Source organism: Carcharodon carcharias, chromosome 3 (genome assembly GCF_017639515.1).
Source record: "Carcharodon carcharias isolate sCarCar2 chromosome 3, sCarCar2.pri, whole genome shotgun sequence".
NCBI classification, from domain to species: Eukaryota; Metazoa; Chordata; class Chondrichthyes; order Lamniformes; family Lamnidae; genus Carcharodon; species Carcharodon carcharias.
This window is the reverse complement of record NC_054469.1, coordinates 85,652,788-85,675,260: the sequence shown is the minus strand read 5'-3', so window position 1 is coordinate 85,675,260 and position 22,473 is coordinate 85,652,788. Positions and strand designations below refer to the sequence as shown.

Sequence of the window (22,473 nt, the reverse complement as noted above, 5' to 3'; positions counted from 1 at the left end):
TCAGGAAGGATATGCTGGCCCTGGAGAGGATCCAGAGGAGGTTCACGAGAATGATCCCAGGAATGAAAGGCTTAACATATGAGGAACGTTTGAGCACTCTGAGTCTATACTCGATGGAGTTTAGAAGGATGAGGGGGGGATCTGATTGAAACTTACAGAATACTGAAAGGCCTGGATAGAGTGGATGTGGGGAAGATGCTTCCATTAGTACGAGAGACTAGGACCCAAGGGCACAGCCTCAGAGTAAAGGGAAGACCTTTTAGAACAGAGATGAGGAGAAACCTCTTTAGCCAGTAAGTGGAATTCATTGCTGTGGAGGCCAGGTCATTGAGTGTATCTAAGACCAAGGTAGATAGGTTCTTGATTGGTAAGGGGATCAAAGACTATGGAGAGAAGGCAGGAGAATGGGGTTGAGAAACTTATCAGCAGACTCGATGGGCTGAACAGCCTAATTTCTGCTTCTATGTCTTATGGTCTTCATTGGAACAGTGCAGCAGGCCAAGGACAGATAATTTGGAGTGATCGCAAGATGGAGAACTAAAATAACAGGCAACTGGATGCTTGGGGTCACGTTTTCAGACTGAATGGAGATGTTTCACAAAACAATCACTCAGTCTGCATTTGGTCTGCTTAATGTGGAGGAGACCGTGTTGTGAGAAGCAAATGCAGTATACTAAATTGAAAGTACAAGTTACCTATCCTGATGTACGTCTTTGAGAGAAGTATTGAATATTTCAAACAGAAAATTATCAGCTGCTATGAAGTAGCTGTTCTGCCTAATAGGTTCCTTTGAAAACTGATTCACAATGCAAAATAAATTGTACATCCCATCGTTATTCTTAGCTGCTTCATTATTATATAACCTGCTATCAATTTTAGCTGTAAGTTGAGCATCATAATTTGAAGTCTATGAAATAGTGTATAAAGCATCACTTTGCTGTTATAATGTGTTTGACCAATGTATTTCAACCACAAAACCTCTTCTTTAAAATAGTTAATTGTTTTTATGAGCAAATCAGCTCTGAGAAAAAGGCTTTGCCAGCAAATTAATAATTTTAGATTCACCAATAAAACAAAAGTTCTTCCACAACTGATGGTTACTTCAGTTTCATATCCCAACAATAACCTACATTTATATAGTGTCTTTAATCTGGTAAAGCTTTCCAAGGCACTTCGCAGTGTTATCAGACAAAATTTGATAGCCTCATAGGGAGATAATAGAACAGGTGACCAAAAGCTTGTGCAAAGCGGCAGGTTTTAAGTAGAGAGAGAGGCAGAGAGGTTTTGGGAAGGAATTCCAGGATGCACATAGCTCAAGTTGATTTATTTTCAACTAACAGTTTTTCTAGGATACACTATTTTTGTTTTTTGTCTTTCAGATGTTGTTATTACGTTTCTTGAGTGTTTCCATTGTCATTTTGCAAATATGGCATTTTCATTGTGATTAAGAAAGATTGGATTAAAAGAGGAAGAAAAAAAGGACAGCAAGGAAAAGTCAAAACAAATCTTAATTTAGAATTTTACATTTTTAAAACTTCTAACAGCAATTAAAACTTGAAGGAATGAGACTCTGCACTTGTGTATTTTCAGAGGTTGCCTGACAGCAATTAACACATTATGTCATTAAGCAGGTAATTAGACAGAAATGGATAAGACTTAAAAGTCTGTGGCGAGTTTATTTTGCATCTGTAACACCTACAGCAACTTCACAACATTCAATGGTGTGGCAGGCAGCAAGATGCCATTTTTGTGTAGCGAATGGGCAGAGCAGGTCAACTCAAGAAAGCAATGTTTGGATTTTTGTGCTTAACCTCACATCTACAACGCACCTAGTTGTTTTGCATTTTGCGTATAAATAATGGTGTTTCCATAGGTTTTGCCATTATTTGTAAATTATGGCCTGATGTCTAAACTGTGACAGCAACATAAAACTACCTGATAAATGTCATCTCACTAAGAATTTCTACTGTAAAACTCCTTAGTTTAACATTTTTACGTATAATATACTGTATCTGATATTCACTAATTAATAGTGGTAGTTTTATATTGCTGTCATCTATTTCTAAGGTCTATTTCTACATTGAGCTTGCAAGTTGAGCAAATGGCTAGAGTTCTATTTGCAAGATTGCAGATAAGGCCAATCTTATAGCGCGTAGAGCTATACAAATCCCAATGCGCATATTGACTGGCGAAGGTAGGCTTGTGGTAGGCAGAAGTGGAGAAGCCATTAGTGGATTTCTCAACTAGCACATTGAGGAAAAGGAACTCATTAAACTGCTCTATCTCAAAAGTGAGTTTGAATGCAGGATGGAGCATGTTAAGATGTGTAAGGAAATCGTTATGTATAGCAGCAGATTCAAAGATCATGGATGTATTATCTACAGATAGGAAATATGCAAAACCTCTCTGATAGATGTGATTCTACAATGGGGCAACACTTGCTGAACAATCCTGAGTGTGCTAATAGCTACACTAACAATCAATTTACAATGTAACATGGCTCGCTTAGGCTCACTAGAAGTGATGTGCAAATAAAAGGAATATGTTCAAGCCTTGCACCTTTTTTGAATTACCAGGAAGCATGTAGAGTCTGTAGTTCCCTGTTGCCTTCTCCATGGCAATGCTTTGGCCAATCAGAGTTGATTGCCAACCAATCAGCACCCTTTTCTCCTGTAGGATAAATTGTTGTGATTATTTGAAATCTGTCATTCTTGCATTTGTCCGGATGAGTGCGAGACAAAAATCACTGGCAGCAAGTCACTCTCTGTTTAGCAATGTTCAAGTTCTGTACTTCCAAGCGAGAGCTTTTTTTTAATGAAGACTTAACTCTGAAGCTTGAATGCTGTCTGTTGGTAGTAAGTAGAAATGGAGATGGGAGTTTCTTTGAATGAGTGATTTAAAAAAATCTTATGGATAACTGGTATTTCTAATACCTTTCGTTATTATTTATACTTTTTTAAATGTAACCTTGATGAAGAGGAAGTTGTGCATTGTGCAGTATTATCATGACTGACGCTAACAAACAGATTGACCTGCAAAATATCATGTGTAATCCAAGGTATGGTATCCCACTGTAACATCCAAGGAAAGAAAACACAGTATCCTTTCAGGTAAAATTATTGGATAACTCTCCATTCAAATCATGAGATTAAACTACGGAATCCTGACATCAGCACTTTCTTCCACAATACTTAAAATTAAAAGTAAAAATAGCAACTTGGCAAATATGGAATAAACCTATTATGATTCAGTTTATTTTCTAACATCAAATTCTCATGCATATGATCTGATGTTCTTTTCTGTAAATGGATAATTCTCTTACTGTTTATAATCTGCCTCTTTCAGTCTAGGCTTTCCTGAGCTCAGTAGCCTAGCACTAACAGTTACCTATTTAGCAATAATAAAGTTCATGGAAGCCTGTACAGCATTCTTGCCATGTTCTCTGCCAATCTAGAAAGTGAAAAATATCAAACATGAGACCCGTGGGCTGCAACTAGTTGTCAAATATGTTTATTTGAAGCAAAGGCACAAGAAATACATATAATTATTGTGTCTGTTTGAAAGAGTTCATTTTTCACTCAAACCTTTCAGAAAAAGCACAGAATAAAAACAAAATGCTCTGGTTGCTGGAAATCTGAAATAGAAACAAAAATATTGGAAATATTTAGCAGGTCTGGCAGCATCTGTGGAGATCTCTGACTTATGTTGAATTGACATGTTGGTCTATTTAAAAAAAGGGTTCTGAGGGGCTATGTTTATGCTTCCCATAATCATGCCAAGCTAAACTGTCAGTAACTTCTTCTGACTCATCTACAATCTCTTGTGTTGTTTGGCAGCCTTCACCACCCTCCCTAACCCACCCACCATCCCCCCCCACCCCCAAACAACCCCAAACAATTTATCAAGTCATTCCTGTCTTTATATTTCTGCCTCGAATAATTTAGTGCATTATCGGTGAGTTTGCTGACTTAAACCATCTTTTATAAACATACAGTCCCATGAACAAATGAATTCACAAAATATTGAAAGCTTGATTGTCCAGTTTCCCACTTTGTATTAATAAAAAAGTATTTAATAAGCCTCAGATAAAAGTGCTTTTGTCTAAATTTTTAATCTTTTTAATAAAAAAAATACATATTGGTAAGTTTTGCTATCTCAGTATCTAAAAGGGCCACAGCTTTTGCCAATCATGGATGTGTGAACCATAGATTGTCTAAGTGGGCAGATCATAATACAAAAACAGCAGTTGTTACTATCATAAAGGGAACTTGATTGCAATGAAGCTTGGGGAATTATTTCCAATGTCCTTTGGGAAAAACAATGACATTCACAAATCAGCATATGATGAGAGGCACATCTTGTGCATAAACTCTCACATGCTGCTGAATTCTCCATGACACATGGTGAGGATATAGTTGGTAACTATTGGACTGATCAGGTGAAAGTTATCAGTCAATGCCCAAAATGCTGAAATGGACTTGGGCTTAAAGCAAAAATTTAGGGCAGATGTTTTCAAAAACTTGACAACTCAGTGCATTAATTTATTAAATATGACGTTTTTACGGAATTGTTTTGTTAAAAGGTTAATTTGGAGTATTAGAAATTTCAATTACAGTAGAAACAATAGTGGAATGAAACTTTTTCAAGAAAAGGGCTTGTGTGCCATTCAGTTACTTCATCAGCAAATTATGGTAATGAAATATTAATAAAGACACCAGAAATTAGGTTAGTATGAGCAGGGAATGAACATTTCTATATGCTGAAGCAGTGTCTGCCTGCAAGCAGCAAGACCTGGACAGCATTCAGGTTTGTGCTGATAAGTGGCAAGTAACATTGGTGCCACACAAGTGCCAGGCAATGGCAATCTCCAACAAGATAGAATCTAGCCTCTATCTCCCCTTATTCAACATAACTGTCCTTCACCCCCCGCCACCCACCCCATCCCCACCCACCATCAACATCCTGGGGGTTACCATTGACCAGAAGCTTAACTGGTCCATCCATATAAATACCATGGCCACAAAAGCAGGTCAGAACCTGGGAATTCTATAATGAATAACTGAAATGCTGGCTCTCTAAAGCCTGTCTACCATCTACAAGGATAAGGCAGCAATGTAATGGAATACTCTCCACTTGCCTGAATGAGTGCAGCTCCAACAGCATTCAAGAAGCACAACATCATCCAGGACAAAGCAGCATGCTTGATCACCCAATCTACTACCACAAACATTCACTCCCTCCACCATTGGTGCACAATAGCAGGAGCGTATCCCATCTACGATATGTGCAGCAGCAACTTGTCAAGACTTCCTTAACATCACCTCCCGAACTTGGGACCACTACAACCTAGAAGGACAAGGGCAGCTGACGCATGGGAATATCACCACCTGTAAGTTCCCCTCCAAGCCACACAGCATTTGGACTTAGCACTATACCATCTTTCCTTCACTGTCACTGGGTCAAAAACCTGAAATTCCCTTCCTAACAGCACTATGGGTGTACCTACACCATGTGGACTGCAGCAGTTCAAGAAGGAGGCTCTCCACCACCTTCTCAAGGGCAAATAGGGATGGGAAACAAATGTTAGCCTTGCCAGTGATGGTCACACCCCATGAACATATTAAAACACAAACAAGGTTTTTAAAGTAATTACAAATGGGAACACAAAAATAACAACAACTTTATATTTGTATTGCCCCTTTAACATAATGAAATATCCCAAGGAGCATTATAAAACAAAGCGTGACACTGAGCCACTTAAGGGGATGTAATGCAGATGAGCAAAAGCTTGGTCAAGAGGTGGGTTTTAAAGAGTGTCATAAAGGAAGGAAGTGAGGTAAAGATGCAGAGAGGTGTACAGAGGGAGGGAACTCCAGAGTTTTGGGCATTTGCAGCTGAAAGCATGGCTACCATTGGTGGAGCAATTAAAATTGGGAATGTATAAGGGGCCAGAATTGGAGGAGGGCAAATATCTCAGAGGGCTGTGGGTTTGGAGGAGATTACAGAGATAGGGAGAGGTGAGGCCATGGAGGGTTAAGGATGAGAATTTCAAAATCATGATGTTGCTTTAGCAAGCACAAGGGTGAGAGGGAGCAGGACTTGCTTTGAGTTAAGACTGGCCATGGCAGCAGAGTTTTGGACAACCTCAAGTTTGTGGAGGCTAGAATTTGGGAGACCAGCCAGCTGGAATAATCAAGTTTAAAGATCACGAAGGCATGAATGAGCTGTTTCAGCAGCAGATGAGCTGAGACAGGGATGAAGTAAGGTAATGCTACAAGAGATGGAAATGGCCAGTCTTAGTGATGGCATGAAGGTGAGGCTGGAAGCTTATCTCAGGATCAAATGTGACACCAATTGTGGGCGAATCTCAGACTGTTGCAAGGGAGAGGGATGGAGTCAGTAGCTAGGGAACAAAATTTGGAGATGGGTGGGGGTTGGGGGGGTTGTTGGAAAACAATGGCTTCAGTCTTCCCAATATTTAATCAGAAGAAATATCTGCACAACCAATACTGGACATCTGATAATTTAGCAATTGTTGAGGAGTCGAGAGAGGTGCTGATGAGTTTGAGCTGGGTGTCATCAGCATACGTGTGAAAACTAATACTGTGTTTTTGGATGATATATCAGCAAGGAGCAGCGTGTAGACGGGAAATAGGAGGAGCCAAAGATTGATCTGAGGTAGACACAAGAGGTAATGATCCAGGAGCAGGAAGAGAAACCATTACAAGCGCTTCTCTAGCTATGATTAGCTAGATAAGTATGGAACCAGGTGAGAGCACTCCCACCCAGCTGGATGATAGTGGTGAGGCATTAGAGGAAGGTGTTGTGTTCAACTGTGTCAAAGGCTGCAGATTATGTCAAGGGCCTGAATTTTTCAGTGAGAGTGCAGGGGTGGACCCAACAAGCCGGCACATAAAATTACACGCAATGACGCTGGGCATGCATCCCGATGTCATTGCGCTGTTTCACAATGTTTCATTCAGTGGGCGTGAACTGGAGTCAGCTGCGCACCCGGCGATAACTGATAAGCCTATTAAGGCCATTAACGAATTAATTAATGTAATTGTTTATGCTGCCCATCCAACCTTACGGTTGGCGGGCAGGCGAAAAGGCCAAGTGGCCTTTATGTTTTTTAGGAAACCTCATTCATGAGCGGGATGAGGTTTCCTAAAGCTTTTATTAATTAAATTTTAAAATTTCCTGAAATATAAAAATGTGTCCCATCTCATGTGACACAGTCTTGCAGACTAACTGTGCCTCTGTGGTTCAGGGATATCTCAAGAAACCTGCAGCCCGATCCTACAGTGTCTTCCTATGAACTTCTCCCTTCCCAAAGCCTATCGTCATGGCAACATGAATCACATAGACCTTGTATCCAAATAGAAGTGTTAAATAGCTATCTTCTAGACCCCCAACTTTATTCTAGCTTGGAATTAAATGGACAATTTAAAGTATAACCATTTATAATACCTAACATTCCTAACACCTCCCTGTGAAACTTGGAGAATAATAGGCTACCTACAGTGAGCACAAGTGTTCTTACCATTGCCCACAGATGTGATTATTTTGCCCCTCATTCCCAGTAAAGAAATCTGGGCCCCTCCTTTAAACTTTAACAACTAAGTTATCCAAGCTTGTTGTTGGCAGAATTCAAAACAGGTCACAGAAACCCCTTCATTCTTTCATTTTACTTTAAATTAAAGAGACAGACCCAAAACATAATCTTACAAATTTCATATTTGTAACACTTTTACAAGACTCACTACGCAGCTTATGCAGCTTCTTATGTAGTAAGAAAACAATGGAATTCTGAGTGTAGTAAAATATTTGTGTTGAACTACTCCAGACAATGTATCCATTTCAGCAATTCTTTTAAATTGCACTAAGTGGCAGCGGATTGTATTGTAATTCTAAAAATTTACAATGCAACTCGTTTGATGGGGAAATGTTTCTCTGCTTCATATTAATGTTAAAGGACATTTTAATTTAAATTTAAAATTGCAATTCCTAACCTCTGTCTCGCTTACAGCAGTCATAGGAAAGTTTTATTTCTTATTAAATGTCAAAAAATGTCTTGTTTGTATAATTTCGCCTTCAATGTCTCGAGAAAATGTCACTTTAATCATTTAGGTGCCTGGTCACATTTTAGATTTGTTGAATAGAGCAGAAACACAAGTGGAAAATTCTAGTTCCCCACAGACCTGTCACTTTGAATTTAAGTTCTTATGCACCAGATTTTTTTTTGTGGAAGGAAACTATTTGCCCATGTTAACTCGTCGTTTCTGTTGTCTTTCCTTCTAGATTTCTGCCTCATTTCATCAGTGGAGATTTTGATTCCATTAACCCAGAAGTGAAAGAGTTTTACAAAGTCAAGGTAAAAGACAGAACATGTTTAGATTATCCTAAAGTGGAATGACTAATTATAAACAATATTTATACCACTGTTTGTTTCAAATTGGCCCTCCTAAATGTTTTTAATTTGGCCACGAATCTAGTTTGTCACGAATTAAGATAATTGACAGTTCACTAAGATAGGAATGACTACTGTTAAGGGTTGGCATTGATTATTATACAATATGTATTTATTAAAAATAAAGCTCTTAACTTGGAATGCCAGATGATCACTATGACGAAAAAAGTTGCAGATAGAAGTTGGGGAAGGACATTGTTGAACAACTTTGAAGTACTCGTAACAGCTTGCTTTTGATTCGTCTAAATGTTTCTTTCCTGTCAGCAGAAACTAAAGGTATCCAATCAAATTGTTACTCCTCATTATCAATACTTTTTGCACTTGACTTTTGTAAATGAGAGGGTGTATTGTGGTAGTGATAAATTCACAACATAGTGTTGAGAAAAACATAAGATGCAGTTGGATTTAGTACAGTTGGATTTCTTATACCGTGAGAATGGAATTACAAAATTGGAGAGAGACATCCTTTTGGAACAGAAGCCCCAAGAACAGGGTCAGGGTTGTGATTGCATAACATGAAAAGTAACAAAAATCCATCAGATTACAGAAAACAGAATAATGGCATTACAAAGTGAAAACGGGGCACTACCTTAAATTGAAAACATATGTTTGATATTAACAATCAACTGGATAATCTCTGGCCAAACGGGAAGCTAACAGATTTTAACTTCATGTGAAGTTAACGGTGATGCCATGTACCTCTCTGAGAGTCTAGTAAGTTGTACAGTTGTTTTTGACAATAATCAAAACAATCAAAATGCATTATCCGAGTTGTTTATTTTTAGTTTATGATAAACAAAATATTATATCTGTAATGCCATTCATGCTTTTTTTTTAATACATTCTTAGCAGAGTTCAAAATACATGGGCAGCAGGAAAATTTGCTCTCAAAAGCCCGTTAAAAATCAAAGGTGGGACAGTGGTGACAAATGAGAGAAAATCTCCACCATATGTGAGAGAGACAGATCTGTGAGGAACTGCTCCTCCAATCACAGGTTCCCTGTCTCCTGCTCTGCAGCTCCTCAAGAGACAAAATTTATGCTTGAAGGAGCAACAAGGGTGGGAGAGAGGGAACCTGCAGCATTTATTCTGGCTGGTCCCGCTGCCGCCATCACCAATTATTTTGAAAGGCCTTTTTGAAGGAAGCTAAGAAATGGCTTCTGTTGTTAGACTTGGATAACCTTGATATTAATATCGGGTTTGTGGCAGAGTTTGTGTTTGAGGTTTACAGTCGGGATTAGATAAACTAGGTAAATTAGCAATTTTAGGCTCAGTGTTTATTGTTTCTTTCAACCATTGAATCCAGGGAACTCACTGTCCTGCACTTGGTGAGCCAGGCAGTAGCGGATGGCAGGCTTGGTGATGCCCTGGTTATTATCTCAGGTGACTTTGCAATAACTTTTAATTCCCCCTTTCCCAACCCTTAACCCCCTTTCTTCTCTAACAGTCATAACGAAAACTAGACGCTAAAAATTGCAAACGATAATAGTGCCCAACACGGTTGACTCACATTAATATATGCATAGGGATTAAGAATCCTGTCAAACAGGGGATTTTTTATGGGTATTTTCAGTTTTAAGTCTGGGTGAAAACTGTATGCCTTACATTTGATCCAAACCATTTGGTAACTGTGTTGCTAATTTTGCAATCTACTGTCTCTCTTTTCCTTTGTGATGTTGTCCAGTTCTATTAGTTTCAAGCCCCAGAATTTTCAAGGAGTGAAGCTCATACTGCATACTGCATGAAATGTCTGTGATAGCTTTGCCCTCATTCCCTGTTCCAAAATGTCCTATAAATCTAGTCCTTAAAGTATTTCCTGTTTCCCCATATATGAGAGCTGGCACGGTTTACATCAGATTACATAAACTACGTTGTGTTATTTGCATGTAATCTTTTGATTTATAAAGTCAATTTTCCCTGCATGTATTTCCTGTTTCCCCATATATGAGAGCTGGCACGGTTTACATCAGATTACATAAACTACGTTGTGTTATTTGCATGTAATCTTTTGATTTATAAAGTCAATTTTCCCTGCATGTATTTCCTGTTTCCCCATATATGAGAGCTGGCACGGTTTACATCAGATTACATAAACTACGTTGTGTTATTTGCATGTAATCTTTTGATTTATAAAGTCAATTTTCCCTGCATGTTTTGCATAATTTTAAATGCTTTTAAGTGTTTGCATGTTCAACATTGTTACCACAATTTGGGGTTGCTTGTGCCCTCACTCTGCTCCTTTTTTTTGTTAAAGCTAAGTGTAATGACCAGATTATAGTTTCACCTGGCCTGTCAGGCTGGGGAAATTTATTGAAGATATTTCAGACAGCCAGACTACCTCTGTCTGTTTTTATTTTTGTGTACAGACTTTCAATATCCATTGTAAAAACTATGACACTGGGTGCACAGTTAGTGAGTTAACCATCTCTATAAAGTAGTATGTTTCTTTAATGTAATTAGGGTGCTTCTGTGCTAAGGAGTTCCAATCTATGTCACATTAAAGTATGTATGGTCAAGTGAGGTGGTGCATTAGGCTTGGGGGAAAAAGTCACTGAAATGTAGAGTATATGTGAATTAAACCATTCATTATCCAATGGTTAGCTTGGTGCTGCAGAATTATTGTGTATGTATTCTGCTTTGTCCACAGTTGGACCTTTGGAAGTTAGTATCCTGATGTGTTTGTCAGCACTTACTTTAAACCGGAATTTTGAGGGAAAAGAAACTTGAAATTGGCAGAACAAAGCTAAAGATGTTAGAGAGAGCTAATTGCTTACAATTCATTTTTAAAAGATGCTGCAGATGTGAGACTAATTCACAATAAGTTAACTTGTGCCAAGTAGTTGGAATTTTCATTTTGGAAATGGAGAATGGGAGATTTATTAATAAATTAACAAAGATATCTTATTAATAGATTCCAAGTTAGAAGATTTAATATAATATATACACATGCACGCACACTACACACACGCACGCTCTTTGTAATTGTGCTAGCTTATATGAACAGGAGCAGGAGTAGGCCACTTGGCCCCTCAAGCCTGCTCCTAAATTCAATAAGATCATGGCTGATCCAATTGTAACTTAACTCCACATCCCACCTAATCCTGGTAACCTTTCACCCCATTGCTTATCAAGAATCTATCTAGTACTGCCTTAAAAATATTCAAAGACTCGGCTTCCTTTTGAGGAAGAAAGTTCCAAAGACTCATGACCCTCTGAGAGAAAAAAATTCTCCTCATCTCTGTCTTAAATGGGTGACCCCTTATTTTTAAACAGTGGCCCCTGGTTCTAGATTCCCCCACAAGAGCAAATGTCCTTTCCACAATGACCCTGTCAAGACCACTCAATCTTATATGTTTCAATCAAGTTGCCTCTTACTTTTCTAAACTCCAGTGGATACAAGCCTAGCCTGTCCAGCCATTCCTCATAAGACAACCCTCCCATTCCAGGTAATTGTCTCGAAAACCTTTCTGAACTGCTTCCAATGCATTTACATCCTTCCTTAAATAAGGAGGCCAATACTGTTCACAATGCTTCAGATGTGGTCTCACTGATGTCCTGTCTATCTGAACCCCTCTACTTTTGTATTCAGTTCCTCTCGCAATAAATAATAATCTCCTATTAGCTTTCGTAATTACTTGCTGTACCTGCATACTAGTTTCCCTAATTACATTGCATCGGGCCTTTCATTGAACCATTGTAGTCCTGGGCTGTTATTGCTATCAAAATTGTCTTAGGTGGGAAATTGCATTATTTTAAACTAGCAGCAAAGGAGGAGTGGTGTATGTATCGAAGTCAATGTGGTATGCGGCTGGAGAGAGATTTTGAGGTCATGGTGTTCCCGTGTTTTTGCTATTCTTAACCTTCTTGGTGATAGAGGCACAGGGCTGGAGGTACTATTGTAGTATGTCTGTGCATCGAAGCTGATCTGACATCCATTTTCCCAATTTATTAAATTATGTTCTCCTGGTGTTAATTACAGTTTCCTTCGCAATTAATCATAATGCATCTTTTTGGCTGTCTGCCAATTTTAATCACGTATATTTCTTGAGAGTATTGTCCCAGTACTATGGTTGTTTACATCCTTCAAGTCTGAGAAGTAGAAATTCATTACAACTTTTTGTTTTCTGTTTCCTATTTAATAAATTTCCTATCCCTGTGTCCACATTCCCTTCAATATTTTGTGTCTTAATTTTATCAACAAACTTTCTGCAAAGGACCTTATCAAACACATTTCAAAACTCCATTGTATCTAGCGCATTTATTTTATCAAGATGCATCTTTATTTCCTCGGTAAACTCTGACACCATTTGACTTTTACAAAGCTTTGCTGGTTTTTTGTAATTACTTTTGGGAGAGACTTGCAACAGGTGACATCATCCATGTCTCGACTTCCCTGACTCTGTTGAGTCAACCTCATGTCACACTTCCTACTGTTGCTCAGGAAGTCTATTAATCAGGAAACCATTTTAACTTCTCTCTCTTCATTAGATTTGTCTGAATAAAAACATGCAACAACAGCACTTCTGACCAAACAGTACTTGACACACCATACTGTCCCTCACTATATGCTTCATTGGCTCAGGGATATTTACACAAATTGAGTTAGGGACTGAACCAGAGGTCAGTACACTAGGCAATGCACAGAGCATGAGTGAGCAGGAACAGCTTCAGGTGACACACTGGGACCAATGCCAAACTGCACGTGACATGATAGATTCACAAATCTGCAGTCCATCATGGGTCACATGACATCTGCGCAGATGTTCCATTTCAGAAACCCTAAGAGGATTTTGCGTTGCTGCAGTGGATGTGCAGATTGCTGTCGTAAAGGCTTGGAGAACAAGAGTGGTGAGAGCTGTCTCCTCTGGCCTTCAAAGAGATGGAGATGAGCTTCACATTTGCATCACAGTCTGGTTTCACAGATCTTATTGTGAATTTCAGCCCGCATAACAAATGGCACAAAGATAGATATCAAAGTAGCTAGGAACAGCAAAGCAAACCTTCCAAAAGCAATTAGTAATAAGTTTGAAACTGATGCTATTTGTTTCAGTTCTCCCTTCCCCAAATGATCGCTATTACTTCAATCCATGTGTCTGATTTATGTGGTAACTATTGTCATGTTTTTATTATGATATCAAGGCACCAAGCACTCATAAGAGATTGTGTGAATTCATTGTGGGTTTGTTTGTTGAGACTAGGCACCTGGGAACAGCTGTACAAAGGCATAAACCTTAAATACATCAGAGCTTTAGAGTTGTGTGTGTATATACTCTGCATAAAACAAAATCTAAAACTGGATCACACAACACGCTTCCTTTTTAGTGATATCATGCTGCAATCCCTTAAAGGCATATTATAACACCCCCTTTGTCTTTAAAGGGACTTCCTCCCTTTCCAAAATAAGTATAACTATTTACATTACATGTTCATTTTTAGTTACCATGCCATAAGTATATAGAACTGATGGATCGATGAGTGTAGAGGTAATCTGCTGGCATGCCCAGATCTTGTAATAGTAACCTTGTGTTTAATTACTCACAGTGATCTGTGGGATTGTCATGCTTGGATGTTGTTCCTGATTGCATTTGGGGTCTTGTCCTAGATGCAATAGGATTGTATGGTTGTTGAGGAGCTAGAATGGATCTGATTTGTCCTTGGTGATGCGTCACCATTGCGCCTTTGTGAGTAATAACTTCACAGGACCTTGGTTTCGAACAAATCCTTGTCACGTCAGCTAGTTCCCATTTACCTACTGTGGGATCCTGGATGCAAACTTGTCCCAACTGTAAACTTGGCAATTCTGTACCTGCATTTTTATCATGCATATAGGTGTCCTTACCACAGGAAAGGCACATCCTTCCTCAACAATTCCCTTAGCGATGAAAATTTTTGAGCAAATTTGCAAATGTATAGGGATAAGAAATTAAAGAGACCTAGACATCTTTGATGATCATCCTTATCTTGAGGAGTTGTCATGGCTTTAATATCCTCCATTTTAATTGGATTTGGACAGCACTGAAATAAATAGAACCAAAGAAATTGATATGCTGCATATAATGGCACAATTCAGACTATTAACACCAATTCTTCATTATGTGGTGCTTGCAACAATATGTGCAGATTATGGTCATGTTCTTGCCTTGTTGTGTCCATAACATTGGAAAAGGTATCATCCGAATGGGGTGCAAAATGTAGTAAGCTCCTGGAACTTCACCGCGAGATGTACAGGCCAGTAGCCGTGTTTGCCGTCAAGCTTCGAGAAGAACTTTGTGCCTGCAAATCTCAGATTTAACTTTTCTAATGTGGGTACACTGTAAGGCAGTTTCAAAGCTGTGTTTAAACATCATAGATTGAGGCACACTCTGTCAGGAAGATGTAATATTGTCCATAATGTTATTGGAATTTAATGTAAAATAGAGCCTGTGTCTCTTGTGTGTGAGACTTAATTGAATTAGAGGCAACTATTCTCAGTGCTTTGTTGTAAGAAGAGAAGTTAGGTTTGAAATGTTAATTGAGTAAACCTGGGGAAAGTTTAGAATGTGAAGTGTAAAGGGGGAAATTTGCATTTTTAAATAAAGCAGACTAGATTATTTTCAAAGGAGGAGAGAAATGTGTCACCGAGCCAGGTGAAGTTAAGAAACGGTGTTGATTTTTCCCAAAGATTTCTGATAAAACTTAGTGCCATGAGCGATTTTTATTATCAGAAAGATAAAGTCCAAAGACATAGGGAAACAATGGGAATTTGCATTCAAAGGGGAAATATGTATAAAGGAGCAAAGGCTGTGTGTAAGGGTAGGCATTTTTAAGATCTAACAAGTGTGAAAAGCCTTCAGCATCTATACCTCAAGCTGCTGTTTTCAAAGAACTGAAGTTAGGAGAACTCACTTTGCATTCAACTGTTCAGTGTATCGTTCACTTTATCTAAGTCTTTTAAAATCTATACGTTTTGCAGTTGCCTGAATGAAGGTGTAACTAGGAATCAGATTAACTAGGGGATTTAAAAATTATTGTAGCAGTAATTTGTAAACATATGTATGCGTTTCCAATCCTTTTATTAATAAATGTTTAATTTAGTTTTATAAAAACCTCTTAAGACTCAATGGTCTTATTATTGAAAATTAGTTGTGACAGTTGTTTCAAGTTTCCCTCTGGGATTTGAACAGCTCAGCATTTACCATCTGCTGTGTCATAGCAACTCTTAAATAAATTGATATTTTGTTTTGATTGTCAATTGTCTTTGACTGCTGTGTGATGGAGACATTAGAATGTTGGATGTTTGTAACTGGACTTACAACAAACATAATTAACATATCGGAGGGACATGAGTTGCACATTGTATATTTATGTTTGCGAACTAGGCAATTAACTGATTTTGGGTGATAAGATTTGGGCATGAAAGCAATCATTTTCATGCAAAATGGATGAGAATAAGGTTTTTGGAAATCTCCACTTCTCATCCTCTTGTTGTGCTAATTATCCACCTATTGCTTCTCTGCTAAACCAGATGTATTCAGCTATTAAGATCTTTTTTGCACTGCTATTCTTGTACCTGCAATCATTTCTGTTCCTGCTGGGATAGCAATATTACTTCAGCTTTGCTTTGAATTCATTCATGGGGTGTGCAGTTCACCGGAAGGCCCAGTATTTATTGCCTATCCTTAATTGCCCTTGAGAAGGTGATGGTAGGCTGCCTTGTTAAAGTGCTGCAGTCCACAGGGTGAAGACACTCTGACAGTGGTGTAAGAAAGGGAGTTCCAGGTTTTACAGGAAATCAATATATTTCAAGTTCAGAATGATGGGACTTGGAGGGGAACTTGGAGGTGGTGGTGTTCTTAAATACCTGTTACCTTTGTCCTTCCTGCTGAAAGAGGTCATGGATGTGGGAGATGTTGCTGCAATGTATCTTGTGAATGATACGCACTGCATTCACGGTATACTGGTGGAAGGAGTAAATGTTTTGGATTGTGGATGAGGTGCCAATTATACGGGTTGTTTTGATCTGAGCTTTTTGAGTGCTGTTGGAACTGCAATCATCCAGACAAGTGATGAGTATTCCATCAAACTCCTGACTTGTGCCTTTTATATGATGGAAAGCTTTTGGGGAATGAGGATGTGAGTCACTTGCTGCAGAATTTCCAGTCTTTGACCTGCTCTTGTAGCCACAGTATTTACATGACTTGTCCAGTTCTGTTTCTGAGCAATGGTCGCCCTCAGGATTTTGATGGTGGGGATTCAACTATGGTAAAAAAGGAAGGTGGTTATTCCCTCTGTCTCTTGTTGGAGATGCTCATTGCCTGGCACTTGTGTGGCAAGAATGTTACTTATAACATGTCAGCCTAAACCTGAAAACATGTCCAGGTCTTGCTGTATGCAAACACAGATTGTTTCATGGTTGGAGGAGTTGAAATTGAAACTGAACACTACAATCATCAGCAAGCATCTCCATTTGTTTTTATTTATTCTTTCACGGGATGTGGGCATTGCTGACTAGGCCAACATTTATAGGCCATCCCTAATTCGCCTTGAGCAGGTGGTGGTGAGCTGCCTTCTCGAACTACTGCAGAACATGTGGTGTAAGTACACCCACAGTGTTGTTAGGGAGAGAATTCTAGGATTTTGACCCAGCAACAGTGAAGGAACAGCAATATTTTTCCAAGTCAGGATGGTGTGTAGAGGAACTTTATAGGTGGTGGTGTTCCAATGCATATGCTGCCCTTGTCCTTCTAGGTTGTAGGGGCCATAAATTTGGAATTCACCAAAGTGTCAAGGAGATGTTGTCGAAGGAGCCTTGGTGAGTTTCTGAAGTGCATCTTGTAGGTGGTCGATGGGTGTTTGTCCTGAACCTACTAATGTATATAATGTTATTGGAAATGATTTTTGTTTAAATAGAGGGTTAGTCTGTGGGTGTGTCTTAATTGGATTAAAGCCAGCTAGTCTGGGTGCTTTGATGTATACTAGTTTTGAGATGTAAGAGAGGTAGAGTGCATTTGCATTTTGTTGAATAGAGCATTCAAGAAGGGGGATGAAATCTGGCACCTAGGTGGCAGAGACCAAGCAATGTTTATATTACTAATAAAATTGGTACTATGAAAGAGGTTTTATTGTTAGAAGAGGTGGAGTTCAAAGGAGCTGGTGATACAATGAGAATTTATATTCAATGATATGTGCTAGGTATAACAGATAGCGGTTTTACGTGTACAGGGCAGAGGCAATGTAAGACCAAAACCTGTAAGCCTACAACTGTCTCTACAGGAACAAAAGTGAAAGGAACCTCACTTTGAATTAATAAAGTGAAAAGCTTTGCCTGGTGTCTGTTTAAAGTCAATGGATTGCTCTTGCCTGAGTGGAGATTAGTTTGGGAATTTGTTAAAAATTATGATAGTAATTTGTAGCCATATGTATATATTTAACTTGTGTAAATTAATAAATGTCCCATGTAGTTTGATATAAAAACTTCTTGAGAATTGGTGAGTTGATTCCTGAATTTAGAGCTGCATCTCAAACATACCACTTAAAATATAGGTTATGACAGTTGCTTAAAGTTTCCATCTGGGATTTTTAAATAACCCAGCTTTACCAAGTGCTGTATCATAACAGTACCGATAAAGTGGCATGCTTTGTACTGGATTGTGTCAAGCTCCTTGATTGTTGTTTGAGCTACATTCATCCAGACAAGTGGAGAATATTCCATCACACTCCTGACTTGTGCCTTGTAGATGGTGGACAGACTCTGGGGAGTCAGGAAGTGAGTTACCCTCCACAGAATTCCCAGCCTTTGACCTGCTCTTGTAGCCACAGTATTTATATGGCTAGTCCTGTTCAGTTCCTGGTCAATGGTAACCCCCAGGATGTGATAATGTGGGATTTAACCAAAGTAATGTAATTAAGGGGAGTTGGTTAGATTCTCTCTGTTGGAGATAGTCATTAGCTGGCACTTGTGTGGCACAAAGGTTACTTTTGACCTTATGATGAAGGGAAAGCCATTGAATGTGGCTGTCTCTTAATACTGCTCAATGGGACACCTGTAGCAATGTCATGGGGCTAGGATGGTTGGTCTCCAATAACCAAAACCATCTTTCTTTATGTACCAGCCAGTGGAGCGTTTTCCCCGATTCCCATTGACATTAATTGTTCCAGGACTCCTTGATACTTTGGTGAATTGCTGCCTTGAAATCAAAGGCAGTAACTCTCACTTCACCTCTGGAATTCAACTTTTTAGTCCATGTGTAGATCAAGGCCGCTACTATGCAGTGGCTGCATGAGTGGTATTTTCCACGAACAGGATGCTGCTGTCAGTCCAAAAAGCTGTTCTGCTGACCACATAATTGAGCAACCTTCAGTATTAATTTCAGTGATAATCTTTTAAATGATTAATTTCAGTGATGGTGCAATGCTAGGTATGTAGGCTGTATGTCCCAATGATTGGCTAATCAAAGGAACATGATGTTTGATTTTGTAGTTCATAATGGGCAGAGTACAAAACATACTCAACCAGCCCGCACTTGCAAAACCCAAAATACAACATATTCACTGTCAGACCTGACCCTGATGCCATGATTGTGCAACATTTGCTGCACCATCGTGAGTGTGCTAATAGTTACACTAACAACCAATTTAGGATAATCAGTTGAGCTCGTAATGTGGCTCAATTACACTTGCTAGAAGCAACACACATTCAGACAAAAGGTCCAGATCTCTACAAACAAAAGGAATATGTTTAAGCCTTGTGCCTATTCCAAATTCCCGAGGAGCTTGGGGAGTCAAATTGATATAGGGAGTGACAAGGTATTGGAGGCAGGCTTAAAAACGGACAAATTTCCAGGTCCGGATGATTTATGTCCTAGACTGCTGAGGGAGGCAAGGGAGGAGATTGCAGGGGCTCTGAACCAAATTTTTAATTCCTCTCTGGCCACGGGCGAGGTGCCAGAGGATTGGAGATCAGCTAATGTGGTTCCACTATTTAAGTGGGGTTGTAGAGATAAGCCAGGGTACTACAGAACAGTGAGTCTCACATCAGTGGTAGAGAAACTATTGGAGAAAATTCTGAAGGAGAGAATCTATCTCCAGTTGGAGAGGCAAGGTTTGATCAGGGATAGTCAGCATAGCTTTGTCAGAGGGAGGTCATGCCTAATAAATTTGATTGAATTTTTTGAGGAGGTGACCACGTGTGTAGATGAGGGTAGTACAGTTGATGTTGTTTATATGGATTTCAGCAAAGCCTTTGACAAGGTCCCATATGGGAGACTGATAAAGAAGGCAAATGTACATGGGATACAGGGTAATTTGATAAGCTGGATTCAAAATTGGCTTAGTTGTAGGAGGCAGAGGGTGATAACAGAAGGCTGCTTTAGTGACTGGAAGCCCGTGTCCAGTGGCATACCACAGGGATCTGTGCTGGGTCCCTATTATTCGTCATTTATATAAATGACATAGATGACTATGTGGGGGGTAGGATTAGTAAGTTTGTGGATGACACAGATTGGCCGGGTGGTTAACAGTGAGATTGAGTGTCCTGGGCTACAGGAAGATATAGATGGGATGGTTAAATGGCAGATGGAATGTAACCCTGAAAAGTGTGAGGTGATAACACTTTGGAAGGAGTAATTTGACAAGGAAGTATTCAATGAACGGCATGGCACTAGGAAGTTCTGAGGAACAAAGGCACCTTGGCATGTATGTCCATAGATCTCTGAAGGCAGAGGGACATATTAGTGGGATGGTGAAAAAGGCATTTCAGACACTTGCCTTTATCAATTGAGGCATAGATTACAAAAGTAGGAAGGTCATGTTGGAGTTGTATAGAACCTTGGTGAAGCCACAGCTGGAGTACTGTGTGCAGTTCTGGTCACCGCATTATAGGAAGGATGAGATTGCACTGGAATGGGTGCAGAGGAGATTTCACCAGGATGTTGCCTGGGATGAAACTTTCAAGTTATGAAGAGAGGCTGGATAGACTTGGGTGGAGCAGAGAAGACTGAGGGGTGACCTGATCAAGGTGTACAAGATTATGAGCGGCATGGACAGGTGGTTAGGGAGCAGCTGTTCCCCTTAGTTGAGGGTCAGTCACGAGGGGACACAAGTTGAAGGTGAGGGGCAGGAGGTTTGGGGGATGTGAGGAAAAACTTTATTACCCAGAGGATGGTGACAGTCTGGAATGCGCTGCCTGGGAGGGTGCTGGGCTTGGGTTGCCTCACATCTTTAAAAAGTACCTGGATGAGCACTTGGCACGTCATAACATCAAGGCTATAAGCCAAGTGTTGGTAAATGGGATTAGGTAGGTAGGCCAGGTGTTTTTCACGTCGGTGCAGACTCGATGGGCCGAAGGGTTCTTCTGCACTCTGTGATTCTGAGTCTATAATTCCCCGTTATTTTCTCCATGGCAATGCCTCAGCCAATCAGAAATGACTTGTCAACCAATCAGCACCCTTCTCTCCTGTAGTATAAATTGTTGTGATTGTTTGAAATTTGGTATTCTTGTCCTGATGAGTGCAAGACAAAAAGCTTCAGCAACATGTCTCCCTTTTCAGCAATATTCAAGCTCTGTACTACCAAGCAACTGTTAAATTACATGTTCCCTCTTCCCAAACAATAACTGTGAAGCTTTTTGGTGGTAATGGAGGTTGTCCAAATGTGACCTGTAGTAATGGATAATCATGCCACTTAAATTTTCAAATATTCACTTTGATTTCACCCCTTTCCTCTTCAAATAATTGACATAAAAGCATGGTCAGCATGAAATGTTTTCGCTGTGTTTTATAAAGTGTTTGAAGATGTCAACCATTCCACACTTTTTTGTGCCTTTTTTTGTAGCTGTTATCCATAGGTGAAAGGACATGCATCCTGTTGCCAGCTTTCTGCCAGTATTGGTCTGAAACCAATTATTAAGAGATGTATGTGAGCTATCTTTGGTGACCTTTCAACTGTTTCCTTACCTCCCTATAAGAATTGCCTGCTTTGTGCTAGTTGCCTTTCTTTGGTGACATGATTGAGATCAGTAGTTCATCTGTCATCATTGTAGGGCTGAACCCATGTCTGACCTATCACTGGCAGACAATCTTACGACGCTAACACGTTATGACTCAGTGCCACCCAAAAGAAGATTTATGTAGGATCTGCATTTAAACCCAGATCACCTTCCAGGTTCTATTTATTATCTATAATATCCTCCAAAGTGTTCAAATTTTCCAATTCCTGAGTTGAGCTCACCAGTTTCACTAGCCCTTTAAGAACACATTTGCAATGCAGCTTTTGGTCTGGGACCAGTTACTGAAGTTCTTCGAGCAAGGAAGAACCCTGTTTACATTGCTTGGCTCCTGTTTGATTGTCCTGATTAGGAGGGAGCTCTGCTCATGCCTGGATATGTTTATGTACCAAAGTATTTTCCAACAATTAGAAATTTAAATATTTAAACTTCCTACATTACAAAAGTGACTGCCCTTCAAAGTACTTTATCGAGATGACCTGTGACCATGAAAGACCCTATATAAATACAAATCTGTCTGCCCTCCTTTAGAGAGTGAGAAGGGGAGAATCCCTGCTCACTTTATTATTTAAATTGATGTAAGGTAGATTTAAAAAGCTCCCAGGAGATCCAAAGCACTTTAGCATTTGTAAACCATGTTTTGCACCATACTAGAGTTGCATTACATGTAGTGTCAAACTGAAATGATGTGTGACCACCACCACCAGAGAATCTCAGTTTGCTTACTTCTGAGAGCAGATTGGGCCATTATTCTTGATTGAGTTGGTGTAGAGTTAAAATCACTTTGCATCAGTGCCAATTTTGCAGTGTAAAGGTACCAAGTTAGAAGTATTTCAGAAATACGCATTTCTTATAGTTAATAGGCTGCTATAGGTTGGTCTTTTTTCAACTGGGAGTCCATTTAGTGGGGAAGCAGACAAAGCCCCAAAAAACTAAGTTTTGTCAACTTTTCTTTAACTTTCCCTTTCAGGCAAGACAGAGCAGGAGTACTCCTCTGGGCCGCACAAGAAAGGCTTAGGCT

The 22,473-nt window shown here is 39.4% G+C and overlaps 1 protein-coding gene across 4 annotated transcripts in view; it reads left to right on the top strand.

The window, feature by feature from the left end:
• The window catches only part of tpk1 (thiamin pyrophosphokinase 1), a 382,816-nt gene that overhangs the window by 141,247 nt on the left and 219,096 nt on the right, over positions 1–22,473 (top strand). For all 4 annotated transcript variants that reach the window (XM_041184542.1, XM_041184540.1, XM_041184541.1 and 1 more), the window contains one exon: positions 8,302–8,374. In XM_041184542.1, the coding sequence (XP_041040476.1) occupies positions 8,302–8,374 (73 nt within the window). The remainder of the gene's footprint in view (positions 1–8,301; positions 8,375–22,473) is intronic.